Here is a 13,585-nt window from a genome sequence, read left to right as displayed (position 1 = left end):
ATATGTCAAGTAATTTGTGTCAGGTGTATGCTCCAAATGAAAGTCCATCAATCATTTTTGGCCCTTTAGTGCAATGATTGTAATTTCAAAGACACAGGAGGACATTAAAGATAATGGCTTTTCTGTTGTCTATTATCTCTAAAAGACTTCACATAATTATTAACATGTGTTCTCATTTACGAAGAGTGTCAATATTTTGAGTGAATTGCATTTTTTTAACTGAAAGGGATATGCCTGTCAGCAAGTTTTTTGTCCATCTAACTAAATGACGAATTACAATTAATACATTTCGTGTTTCTGCAAGAAGGGCAGATATTGCAGAAAATGTTGGAAGCTTTGCGGAGTTGAAACACAATGACTGTCTTCAGCTGTCTGTATAAGATAATAAACAGTGTTCAAACTTAAGCAGAAGTAGTAAAATGCTAGTGTATGCTTGTCCAATGCACTCTCACTTTCTTTTTATATTTTAGGCTGTGCTGAGAAAAATAACTGGCATTCCTTGTTTATCACAAAGCCCTGAAGTCATGTAGAATATAGAATTATCCACATGGTGAATATGTTTTGTAGTTTGTCTTATTTTTGCAGTTCTGATAGGAGTAATGATATTGAGATAAGTTTCTTACTGGCTCATTCATACCTCCTATTTGAACCTAATAAATTGCCTTTTGTGTGTAATTTAGAAAAAGACTAAAAGTTAAGTTTTTAAGCCAATAAAATTGTAAATAGACTTTAAAAAATATAAAGCTATGGTTCATCCATGTTGAGGAAAACATAGTTAAATTTGGCTCTCCCTTGAGTAGGAATATGAGAGATAATGTCTAGTCTTAAGCTTCTGAAATTTCATTGGTAGCTCTTGGAGTGTTTATGCAGAGTGGCTTGAGGGACATACTTTGGCTTCTTGTGCAGGATATTCTTCCTGTGTTTGAACAGGGTTTCAGCAATCCAAACATGGGTCCAGGCTGTTGATTTGTAAAAGTTGACGAGTGGGAATGGAGGGGAAACACTGTAATATGCAGGACAGCTTTTTAGCTTATGGCTTTTCTCAATAAATTTAAATATTATGGAAGGAATTTATGCATCACCAGGGGGAAGGATTTGGCTTTTAATCACTTAAGTAAACTGAATCTCTTCAGATTTCAGCACCAGTAAGTGTCCTGGACAGAATATAGACATTTCAGTTTGACAAAACTAAACTGGTATATAGTATTTAATGAAATACGTTTCTGGCTACATTAGAGAAACCCCTTCTAATGGGAATGACAGAATAACTTATTAGTGTATTCAAGCTTTGGTATATCTTCACTTTTTAATTATATTATAAATATTTGAAAGATGTAAATGAGACACTTGTGTACAGCAAATCAGCTAACTTAACATTAAAAAATAGGGGAAAAACCCACAAAAATCAAATAATGCTATAGATCAGTGAGGTAAATTAATTATGACCAGCAGTCACAATTTCATCACTAAGCCAGAAGATGCTGCATCCATTACAACAATACATTCATAGTCTGGAGAAGCAACAGGCAGCTGGCAAACCCCACCAGCTGGCACAACAGCATCAGCTGGCGTCATCTGGCTTGTAGCTGCTTACCTGTCACTGCCAGCTACAAACAAGCCCCAATATGCTGAGAGGCGATCGGTGATTTGTCTTTTAAAAGCATAGACTAAATAGTTCAACACAGTCTTTACAAACTTTCATTTTATTTGCCTTATGTTTTTACTGAACTGAAAAAGTGCTGATTTTTTTGGTGTCTCCTTTCTATTTGGAATTCACACACATATGTAATTCCCCCTTAGTGACAGAATAACCATCATTTGGGACAAAGTTAGTGTCTTTGAAAATTAATTCTCTGTTTTACTACTGATTATATATTTTAACTGCAAAATCTTTCAAGTTCCACATTGATTCTAAAAATCGATGACAAAATTACAATATAATACTTAGAATTCTAACTATGGGTTTCAAGTAGTTTTATGCTCAATGTAAGCTGTTCTGCTGCCATGGTCCTCCATTTTTGCTCTCTAATGAATTAATTATTAGCCTTCAGTTACTTGGCTGAAGCTATTTCAGTTAGTCTGCATCTAGCTCAATGCCTGGTATTGTGACCATGTGTAAATTTGTCAAAAATGCATGTGAACATGCAGTCAGTTGCCCTTTAAAATCATTAATCTCTGGTTGAACTTTTAAAATTATATAGGACTTTCTTTAAGGGGTTTTCTCGGAAATTGTTTAGGAGGGAGGTTTTGCTTAGTGATGTGAGCTAGTTTGATCATATCTGGAGGGATATAGTAGCACTTACAAATACTTCAGTGGAATGATTTCAAATATCTTATTATCTACAACAGCTATAGCTGGAAAGGTTTTGCCTCAAACTAGGCATGTCTAATGGGGTTTATGACAACCTGTGAATTTGCCGTGAACAAGGTCAGCTTGGAGGTCAGTGAATGCTGTACAAATTGCGTACTGCTCAAACCTGTAATTATCCCTGTAAGAAGTTAATGTGCTGTGGAGTTCAGCAAATTCATGTAAAGCTTCAGAAATGACCATGATAAACCAAGCAGTTATTTATATTTGCTCAGAAGAATCAGTCAATAGGATGTGATGCTTCCACAGTGTTCATTTAAGGTAACTTGGAGCAAAATCATCTTGTCTGCATGTGTACTCAGGAGATAAAGAGCCTGAATTCTTTGCCATTTGAACAAAACACTTTCCACAGTATTAATTTCTTAATATCCATCATATGTGCTGTACATAGGCAGAAAAAATTCTCAGGATAGATTTTTTTCAAATTTTGGCAGAAAATATGCACTATCTACTTTAAGATAAGTTTATTATTGAGTACCTACAAGAGGGACCTAAAATATCTGTCAGATCTTTGTTGAAGAGAGTGTTTGTTCCAACTCATGCATGTATGATCCAATTTCAGTACTCTAAATAAGCAAGCACTAATTTCACATTTTCATGTGAAAATATCAGTATCATTTCTCTTTTTCCTTTATTTGTCAAAAAAATTAGTTTTGTATAGATAAGTGACTAAGTGTTTTCATAGAAGTATAGATTAAATATTGTTCAAATACTAAGAATATAAATTTAGGGAAAACACAGCTATTCGTTTTAATCTTGCATAGGAGTTAGTATTTTAATAGCTTTTGTACATCAACACTATGAAGTAAACCATCTGCTTGGATCGGAACATTTTGTATTTTTGAAGAACTTGTGTCTGTATTGCATTTTGTGATGTGCCCCTGTCATATCTTCCATACAAAATAAATCAAAATCACAAATACCAATAGCCCAGACATTGTGGGAAATTAGTTTTTTACATTTCTAACATCTGAGCTACACTTATTCTCTTCTTTATAACTAATGTCAACCAACCAAAATAACATTAGGGTTTCCCTTCCTCCTCTTTCTTCTTCTCCCCCTAAACTGACATTAGAAAGTATTACATCAGAAATCTGAATGTCAGTATATTATACTATCAAATATCTATACCCAAATGTGAAAAAAAATCCTGAAATCCCTGTGGAGTGTCAACAGTGTGGAATAAGCACATTCAGACGTGAGCAAAAGAAATGCTTTGAGTAGTGCCCAGTGTTCCAGAAGTAGTGTTGAGAGGGCATAAAAAGACAATTCTTCAATTCTGCTTGGTCAAGAATTGATTCTTTGCTGAAAAAAGAGACATAAGCCTGTTCACACTGAAATGTAAACTACCAGACAAACTAAGGAACTTGTGATGTACCCAGTGTCTTTAATAGTTCTTAAATATCATTTAAAGAAAAAGAGGGGGAAAACTATATTCCAGAATAAGTATTTGATGTGCCTTTTTCTTTTCCTGCATAATAGCATCCTACAAGAAGGAGGTGATGTTCTTTAGCAGACCTGGTGAGAATTCAGTCTTATAATTCATTTGTTAAGGTGCAGAGCACAAAGATGAGATGAAGGTCTTACTATCACATTTAGTTAATAAAAGGGTTTGATATTTGGAGAAACACTGAATTCAATTCACAAATTAGCTTCTGTTATAAAAGTGATTGAATCCTTTCTAGAGTGTTCCCTTGATCTCAGGTAATTTTTCATCACCTTTCTAGATCATCAAATTGCTGGATGGAAAACGATCTCAAACTGTAGGAATTTTAATATCGAGTTTGCACTTGGAGATGAAGGATATTCAACAAGGTAAGTATTTCTTACACTTAATGTATTGTACTTGCATGGATATTTTATCATAACCCTCAGAAAATTTCTGAAAATGTAGAATGTGTTTTGGAAAGTCCCTAAACTACCAGAAGAATAATTCTTCCAATATATTCTAGTATATGTAAAAGTTTCACCTAAAAACTAGAATTGAATTTAGGTACAACTCTTTCTGTTCTTTACAGTTAGCATAACACTTTCAGTACAGTGTTTTCATATTCCTCCCCTGTAGTTCCCTACTTTCTAAAGCAAGTTGTCCACCAACAGGAATTAAATGGTGGGCTTATGTGTAAATATTTTGGGCTTCAAACATGCAGTCAGTATGTTTTAATATTTACATTTTGCTTCATCAACAGTATAAGAAGTACATCCCAAACTGATGTTACCGTGTAAGAATCAGAAGGAGAATTACTGGATGGCATTTTTCAAAGCATGGGGCTAGTCAGTTATAAATTCCATTACTGGTAGAAATTATTTGAGTTTGCCAATGCAACTGTAGAGAAATACAGATTTTTCAGAACACTGGGGTGATTGAGAGTCTGCTTATGTTCTGTATTTAAAAAGATATTGTTTAAGGATATTGTTTATTTCTTTTTCACATTAAGAAAAGGAAAATATTCACCATTTAAAACAACTGCTGGAACAACTCAAGTTGATGTCTTCTTTTTTGCTATTGTTTTCCCTCCATCACATGCAAATACTGGGTAGGGTGTTGAGATGCTGCTGGCATTGATTATTATTAATTTCAAAAGAGCCTTTGAGCATCTAGCACTTTAAAAGCACAAGGGCTTACAGATGTCTCTTGGGATGCAGAGGAATAAGGAAAAGAAGGAATAACTTTGTGCCTGCCAGTATTGTGTGAAAGGTATCAGAATGAGATGGAAAAAAACCACTATTACTAAAGGTCTGAATAATTTGCTGGCAGAAGTGTCAGCAGCATAGGGATAGGATAGAAGCTTTATTACAAAAACTGGGTAATATTCTTAAGGATCTTCAGAGATTGGTTTTCTTTTTATTTTCCATGCCATGATGTTCTACTAAAATAGAGTATGTCTGGCTCTCTCATTTGTTTGCTGTACTTGTGTAGCTTTTGAAATCTTCTGGCCAATTTATTCCAAATATAAGAGAACATAGTGACCCAAATATTTGGGTATATATCCAATAGCATTTTTAGCTTGAGTCAGCAGTACACTTTTGAATCACATGTACCAGTTGTCCCCTTGGCTGTATTTGCATTACAGAGCAATGCAAAAACATGCTTCAGAATCAAATTAAATGAGAAGGTTTGCTTAAGGAGCATGTTATCAGTCTCCATGTATAGCAGTCTCTAAATATTCCCCAGGATCAGATCAGAGATAGTTAAAACTCCCTGAAACATATATAGTGTGAACTGTTGCTGTCTACAAATCTAAAAATAAGACTACACTACTTGCAGTTGTAGACATAGCTAATGTAGACCTACAAGTTTAATGAAAATTAGAGTGTTGTAGAAGAAAGACACCAAAACAAGTGCTGTCACTGAAGAAAAGTTTAGAACTCATCGCCCATTCTTGTCTGAGGTAGCAAATGATTGGCCCGTCACCACATGTGTTGCTCAAGGCAGCAATAGGATATGCTGCCTCTTGCTTATGGAAACAGCTAGGACCTGCCATCAGGATTTGGGAATACCATTAGTGAAACTTGTTAAAAAATATACTAACAAAGCAGTCTGACTGATTCTAATCAAAATATGTGTTCAGAAACTATCTAGGGTGAAAAACCAGTTCACAAAACTCAGGGCAAACATTGTTCTGTAGAGAGGACCTTTAGAAATGTGTATTACTCTGAAGACAACAGTAGAATTATGCTTGTTTCTGTTTTAATGTCTGTTAATTCCATAGTATTTTGTGTAATTTAAATCTGTGGGCTGTCCCACCTCTCAGCAGACAAATTATTTGAAGACTGCTGTAATCAATGCACTGGATGAAAAAAATTCATAATAGCCTAAATGGTGCATGACAACACCTAGCCAAAAAAAGCATGTAATCGTTGGGTCATGAATGTCAACTTTTTTTTTTTTTTTTAAGTGGAGTTGCAAAGAGCTATCTCTAACATACAAATTAAGCACTCATCTCTTTTTTCGTGCCAATTTCCATGGCATAATTCAGTACATGAAAAACAGGGAAAAGTTAATAGCCTTCGACCACTTAAAATGGAGAATGTAGAAATTTGAAGCAAAAGAAAGTCAGAAGTGAAAAGAAAAATCTAATTTTTATTTTAAGCTTTTATTACCATGTTTGTTGTAAAGTCATGTACACATGAATGTATGATCTATGTGTGGTATACTGATTAGTCTACCTTAGGTAGCAGTTGCAGAATACAGGTAGAGAAATTCTCAGATGAACTGCCCTGTGCATACAGATGCATGCAGAATTGTAGAGAAGACAAAAGTAACCACAAGAAAAATTGCATCTTCCTTTAGAATAGTGTGAAATTCCTGCATCCATAGGATTATCCTCTCAAATCAAAGTACATAGCTTCACAGCATATTCTGTAGATAACTCAACAGTGCAAAACAAGCAAGTGGCCATATCTGGCATCCAGATGTTTGAGTTTGCATTTGATAATGTGCCAGCCAGCACACTTCAGGAGGGGGATCTCCCACACATGTTTGTTTAAGAGAATGAAGTTCATCCCTTTGCAGATAAGTTTATATCCATACTGCTTCTGAGTACATTCTAAGGAGAAGACAGCGTAAAACTAAATAATTATTTTGGGTAGTGTTGGTGGTGTATGATGCTCAGGGAAAGTTAACACTGTCATGCTGCACCTGTCCTAATACTCGGCTTTTTTGTTCAGTGTGAGAGAACAAATCCTGGTACTTCAGTGTTCCGAGCACTGATGAATCTGGTACTGGTGAGGGCAGTAAAGTCTTTTGTTAGACCACTATTAATATTACTCATTTCCTGAGCAGAAGAACCAGGCAGAAAATCTGTCTGACGCACTTTGCTATATAGGATCTATATATTGAAAAGACAAATAGCAGTAATCAAATTGTGCATAGGTTTGAGATTATTTTTAAGGCTGCTTCTCTGCATTTTTTAAAAACCTTTATAAAAAGAGATGAGGAATAGCAGAGATCACTTGTTAGGTACACTTTAAGTGTCCACACTTAGAGAAGTAATTTCCATTTCATACCAATCCATTTCTGTCTTATATCATTGTTCAGCTGAAATACTACAACTTGAGAGACAAACTTGTGGATCGCGGTTTTGGTGTTGAAATACTACAACTCCCTCTACAGCGAGGTGTTCCAGTTTTGTTTGTAATGGGAAATGCTGATTATAGCTGTATGTGAAAATACTGTGTGAGTCCTTGTCCCAACCTTTTACAGGACAATATTCCTCTCACTGAGACAGTTCCAAAATAGTAGCTGGCAATAGCAGTGCACTGGAAAACACATAGTAATACTCCTTTCTACAGCGTATATCATCTGTACTGACTTTCCATGAGCTACTGAGATCTTTGTTCAGGAATTAACTGGCAAAATCGTGGGGCAGCCCAGATGAAAAACCTTTAGTTACAGAAAATGGGATGTAGATAAAATGTAGGTGTCTTATGTTCAAAAGAGTCATTCTCCCAAATCCCTCCCTACATTCACAGTACCTGTATTTTGCCACTAAAATTGTAGAGCACCAGAAGTTCTGCTTCTTTACATTGGGGAAATATTTCACTGTCAAATATTGCTGGTTGCTGTCAGAGCCCATTAACTAGATGGTCTGCTGGTATACATGCTGGTATATTTTCCATGGGACTAAATCTTTGAGATGTGGTAGATCACATCAGATGCACAGTTAATAGCTTTTTGTACCCTTTGTGGTGGTAAAGTGCAGTATATTCCCCTCAGAACAGCTGCAGACTTTGCTGCTACCTTTACCAAAACCATGGTAGCTGTGCTGTAGCACTACCATGCTGACAGAATATAGCCTGTATGAAAAGGGGAGAACTTAACATTTATCCTTAGCATAGAGATTATTTCTAATGCTTGAAGTGAAGCATCTGACTGGTTTCCTTCAACTTTGTGATTTCCCCTTCATTTCAGCATACAGGAGTAAAAAACTGGAAGAATGTGTACTATAGATTACCCCAACCAGACTGATCAGTCTAATAACCATTCTGATTCAGTATTATATTTCTAATCATCCTGGGATTGCTCTAAAAGAGCCCATAGAAGATTTATAAATAGGTTTGCATTGTCTTAGTGCAAGTTATGTCTTATGGCACATCTAAACTGTTGCTCCAAAGTTTTGTGACTTTCCCACCAACCCAAAATATTACAGATATGTATTCTATATATTCTGTATACTATGCATGAAGTATAAAGATAGCTGCATACCCATCTCAGAAGTTGGAAAATAATTTTATTTAAAATGAAATGTTTTTCTCTTTTTTGGGATAATTTACAATGTACATTTTTATGAAGCTGTTTTGGACATCCATTGCATGTGGATAGGTTAACATTAGTGCCAGAATCTTTTGTTCATGACTTCTTGCAGGATTCGAGCTTTCTTAGTTCCCTAAACCTCCATTGTGCCCATGGTGCTTCTTTATTATGTATATTTTTTTTTGTGTTGCATGGCAATTAATACTGGAGAAAACCTTTAAATAAGTTGATAGCATATCAGTTTGTCAGAAGTAAACCAGAGGGATTTGGATATTACAGGAAATTTTGCCAAGTATTTAACAATCATTATCTAATTGACTAAGTCAGTCACAATTTTATTTAAATTTCCTAATGACGGGCTGCATGTTCCTATGAAATCAAGCCTTACTCAACAGAACGCAGAATGCTAAAACAACGAAGTACTTCCACGTCAAATAAATGGAGCTTTGGCAAGCTCCTTTTATTTAATTAACATACTTTTGTTTTATAATTTGGGAGCAGTTAAGGTGATTCCTTCATTTTTCATAGTCTAATTGTTGCATTAAATGTTTTGATACTGTTGAGTATATGTAAGCTCTGTCAGCAGGACTTAAATCCTGATTTAGCCAAAATGTGTTTAATAGGAGTGAGGCTATATATGATTCAGCCTTAAGAATGTTGGTATTTAAGCTTATTTAGAGAAGGTAAGTATATTTTTCATATTAAAAATGTGAAAATATTAAACTCTAAGTTCTAAAGTTGTATGTACACTGCACACAGTATGCTTTAAATTCTAAGGTTTTTTTCGCTTTACATTTTTTAATTGATCAGAATATGTGGAAAGTCTATGCAGCAGAGAATCTGTTAGATTCATTTTTTAGAAGTTAGTATGTTAAAATCTTTGGTATAAGTTTATATTTGAAAAAATGCTCTTAGTATGTGAAATGTAGCTGGCAAGTATTTTTATGTGTGCCTGTTAGTTTGAATGCATGATGCTGATCTGTTTTTTGTCCTAGCTGACGGTTATTATATCCTAATGGTTGCAACCCTGCACTAATGATCCTTGTGTATATAAATTCTTCTTCTTGTGAGCAGACACCATAGGCAACATAAAAATGTTTGCCTCAATTTCCCTGCAAAAAAGGATCTCAGAAACCAGACTTGGCCAAGTAACAGATTTTTTAAAGGTAGAGGAACCCAATAAAATTACCAGCTTTTCACAGCATGAGTCTACTTCCTTCTGACATATTGTGAGGTGTAGGTGAAATATTCTAACTGAACTGACAGTGTAAGGAAGACAGCTAACTAGAAAGCAAGATGAAAGTAAAAACCACCGATGATGATTGATATTGTAATAGCTATTAATTGTTTTGGAGCCTCTTTTGTGGATTTATGATACTTCACCTATATTACTTACACTTACGTAAGCCAGATATAATGAGATTTAATGCAGTAAAGTATCATGGTTAAATTCACTGTATCAGAAAGAGCTTTTTGGAAAACATACCAAGGTTAGTATTAATTTTGATGAAGTTAATATACATGTGATTAAAAGTGGGTTTTGTTTTTCATAGAAAAATTAAAAAGCTTTTGTTACTTTAAGTGAAAATCAAAACAATTACTTTCTTTGATCTAGTGCAGTGGGTTTTTTTAAGCTGCCCCAATTCAAGCTAATTTACACAAAATACTGTGAATGTATTTGCACATGCCATATTTTAATAATAATAAGAAGATGAAGACATCTGTAAATTTTGGGATTTCTTCCAGCTTTTCAAAATTAATGCTTTTTTTCAAAAAATGGGCCAATCTTCATAAATTTGCATGTTTTCATTTTTGTCTTCTGCTCAAAATGTGCATGGCATTCAGTTCAATCAGTTTGAATTGAAAAAAAAAGGGCTAAGACATTAAAATGTATAAAGATTAAATAAAGGAGGTTATGTGGATTTTGGCAATACTTCTGACTTACTGGGAATATGTCTCTACATACATTGACATCCTAAGGTGTCTGGCTGTATGGCTTGATTTTTAACTGCAATTGTCTGTCTGTGCATTCATTGCTAATAATAGCAGTACAGGTTGTATAGCAAGTAAATCAGAAAATATTTTCTGAGTACTTTTATACAATCTCATGCTCTCTCCAAGAGAGAAAATAACTTATGTCAATATCTAATTGATTGTTATTAATTCTATTAAAAATGTGGTTTAGCAGATTGTATTTCATTAGTTTTATTGTAAACACTTTTTGTTTTATCATGTCACTTCAAAACAATGCTGATTTGTTAGATCTGATGTTGAGTACAGAAATGTGGATAACATAATAGAGCATTAAAAACCACTTTGTGATTCTGGGGCCATTTTGGTGACAAATATCTGGTTAAAATATTCAGCTAGGTGTATAACACTTGATAGTCTTATTACAGTGGGTTTTTAACCAACTAGTTCCTGTCATCATAATAGATCTGTACATAAAAATTTGACTATCAATTACATGCTTTGCATTTCTTATACAAGTTTAAATTGCCTCCAATAAGTTGCTTTTTCTAGATAGCTCTGGACTAGTAGATTTCTCCTTGTAAGCAGATTTCAGAATATGCTAAAATAGGATAAAAGTTAAACCACAAGGGGAAGTTTCTGAACTCAATATGCATATTGCAAATAAATATATTGGACTGTGAAACCAGTTTTCCAAGAGATTTTCCATCTCTTAGGTTCTTTTGAAATTTTATTGGATGATGCAGAAGATAGTGCAACTCTTGGAACTGTCTTGCAGGAGATAAGAGAGAATCTCGTAAATTCAAATCCTAAGGAGTTTTCTTTAAACAAAGATTTTTGTCAATGTCAGTGGTTCAGGCTTTACAGTTGGTTGTAGTCTTGAGGGTTTTGAATCTTTCCAGTAAGACAAAAATGGTTGAAAATACTGCTTTTTTCATTGATACTGTCTTCTGTGTAATTCTTTACTTCTAACCTAGGTGTAATGTCAACAGATGGAATAATAATTGACAGGCAGGATTTTAAAGCATTCTAAATGTCGCTGGACCTTTTAATAAAATTAATTAGCCTGCCACAAAGAAAATTTACTAGCCTGCTGGTTAATTTCACAATGTAAAATCATGGGGTAGGTGGTAGAGCAGGCGAAAGCTTATTACTTTTAAATAATTATTTAAAGATGTGTGCAATGCCCCTTTCAAACATGGATTACAAATGCAGCAAGAGCATTTAAAATCCTCTAAGTTCATAAGCAGTCAAGGATCATTTGAGGAAATACAATGCAGTTGAATTGTATGAATCACATAGTAGCTAATAACAGCTCACTGGTTATACTCTTGATTTTTTCGGAATTAATGTTCTCAGTAATATATAAGCATAAGTCCTGAGTTCAAAAATTGTGCCTAGTCCCCTTATGAATCTTGAGGAAAATTTAAACATCCAGAATTACTTCCATTCCACTGTGCATCTCTCAGCTTACTGGAATTTAACATTAGAGTGTGTTAGAAAGCACCACGAAGCAATCCCATTTAGTTTTCAGAAGAGTTACAACGCCAATTTTCCAATACCAAGGGTTTCCAATACCAATAGCCTAAATTGTATGGGATTTGCAAATGTTGGAAGCACCTATGTCATATATTCCAAATGCAGTTATATTTGGAACTAAGATAGGAAACATTTTGAGAGTTCTCAGTTTTAGTAATGAAGCATAATTAATCACTGAAGAGTATACTGCATGTGTGTCTGTGTGGTGTTGGAAAGGATTTATCTGTAAATTGTCATGTGGATAGTTTTCTATTGGATAAAGCTAACTTAAATGTGAACTCGTAGAAGATAACTTAAAAACTGTAGCACAATCTTTTCTGCTTGCAAATTTATAGCTTGCAAACTTTGAAAGTTTGTCTGCTTGTCTACTTAGCAACATTGCTAGCTCCTAGACAAGCATATCTCACTGATTTCCCGTGTGCACAGGGAGACTTAAATGCCCTCACTCTCAATTCCTTCCTATCCAGCCTTCTAAGCTAACATGAAATCTGTGCTGTTCCTTGTCTGGTATCAGTTGTTCTCATGTTCTCCTTCCTGGTCAGCTGCACAATCAACTGGCTGCTTGACTGGTCACATCTTTGACTGCTGATTATATTGGAGAGAAAAATTAGAACTCTACTCTCCTGAGACAGAGTTTATAGAACATTCTTGTAGGAGTACTGTGATTTGACATCAGAACAAAAATGAAAATGAAATGCTGAAAAAAAAAATATCAACTGGAAACATGTATGTCCTGTATCTAGGTTAGAACCCTGTGGTACATTTTTCAGGAAGAAGAACTAAGTCTTAATTTTTTGTTTTCCAGTGTCTAATTTGTGTTTGTATTCTATACAGCTATATTGTGTGTTGATGACTCTGTAGTAGATCTGGAGACACTGGAAGCCCTATATGAAAATGTAAGTAAAGGTGGGGTAAAAATGTGGTTCATCGCCAGAGTATTTTGGATACAGACTTCAGGCTGCTCAGGGAACTAGTGAGTAAGGTCCCTTGAGAAAATGCTTATGAAGGTTCTGGGGTCCATCAGTGCAGATTATTTTTCAAATACCACCTTAGGAAGGGCGGGCATAGGAGCAGGCAATTCCTAAATTTAAGAGTTCAAGCAGATGAAGCAGAAGGTTGTTTTGTCCGAGCTGGGATCTTTTTTTGGAGCCAAGGCAAAAAAGAATGCTGTATGCCCAGTGAAGGCAAGGTCAGCTGATGTGGGAGGAATACAGAGATAATACAGAGATGGTGCTTGCCACTCTAAGGAGAAAATTTGTGCAGCCAACGCTCAGTTGGAGTTGAAGCTGAACAGAACTGTGGAGGACAATAAAAAGAGGTTTTTTAAAATATGTTAATGGCAAAAGGCAGTATAAAAATAGCATCAGCTGGTTACAGGATGAGGATGGCCACTTCACAAACACGGATATAGACAAAAAGATGTCTTAATGCTTTCTTTGCCTCTGTCTTCA

General features: G+C 34.9%; 1 protein-coding gene across 4 annotated transcripts in view; it reads left to right on the top strand.

Moving 5' to 3' along the window:
- Positions 1–13,585, top strand: part of FMN1 (formin 1) — a 170,509-nt gene that overhangs the window by 95,665 nt on the left and 61,259 nt on the right. For all 4 annotated transcript variants that reach the window (XM_053945797.1, XM_053945796.1, XM_053945795.1 and 1 more), the window contains exons 8-9: positions 4,096–4,183; positions 12,969–13,030. In XM_053945797.1, coding sequence (XP_053801772.1) covers positions 4,096–4,183; positions 12,969–13,030 — 150 coding nt within the window. The remainder of the gene's footprint in view (positions 1–4,095; positions 4,184–12,968; positions 13,031–13,585) is intronic.

Source organism: Vidua chalybeata, chromosome 6, assembly GCF_026979565.1.
Source record: "Vidua chalybeata isolate OUT-0048 chromosome 6, bVidCha1 merged haplotype, whole genome shotgun sequence".
Taxonomy (NCBI): Eukaryota; Metazoa; Chordata; class Aves; order Passeriformes; family Viduidae; genus Vidua; species Vidua chalybeata.
Note: the sequence above shows the minus strand (reverse complement) of the source record. Positions and strands in the feature narration are given on the sequence as shown.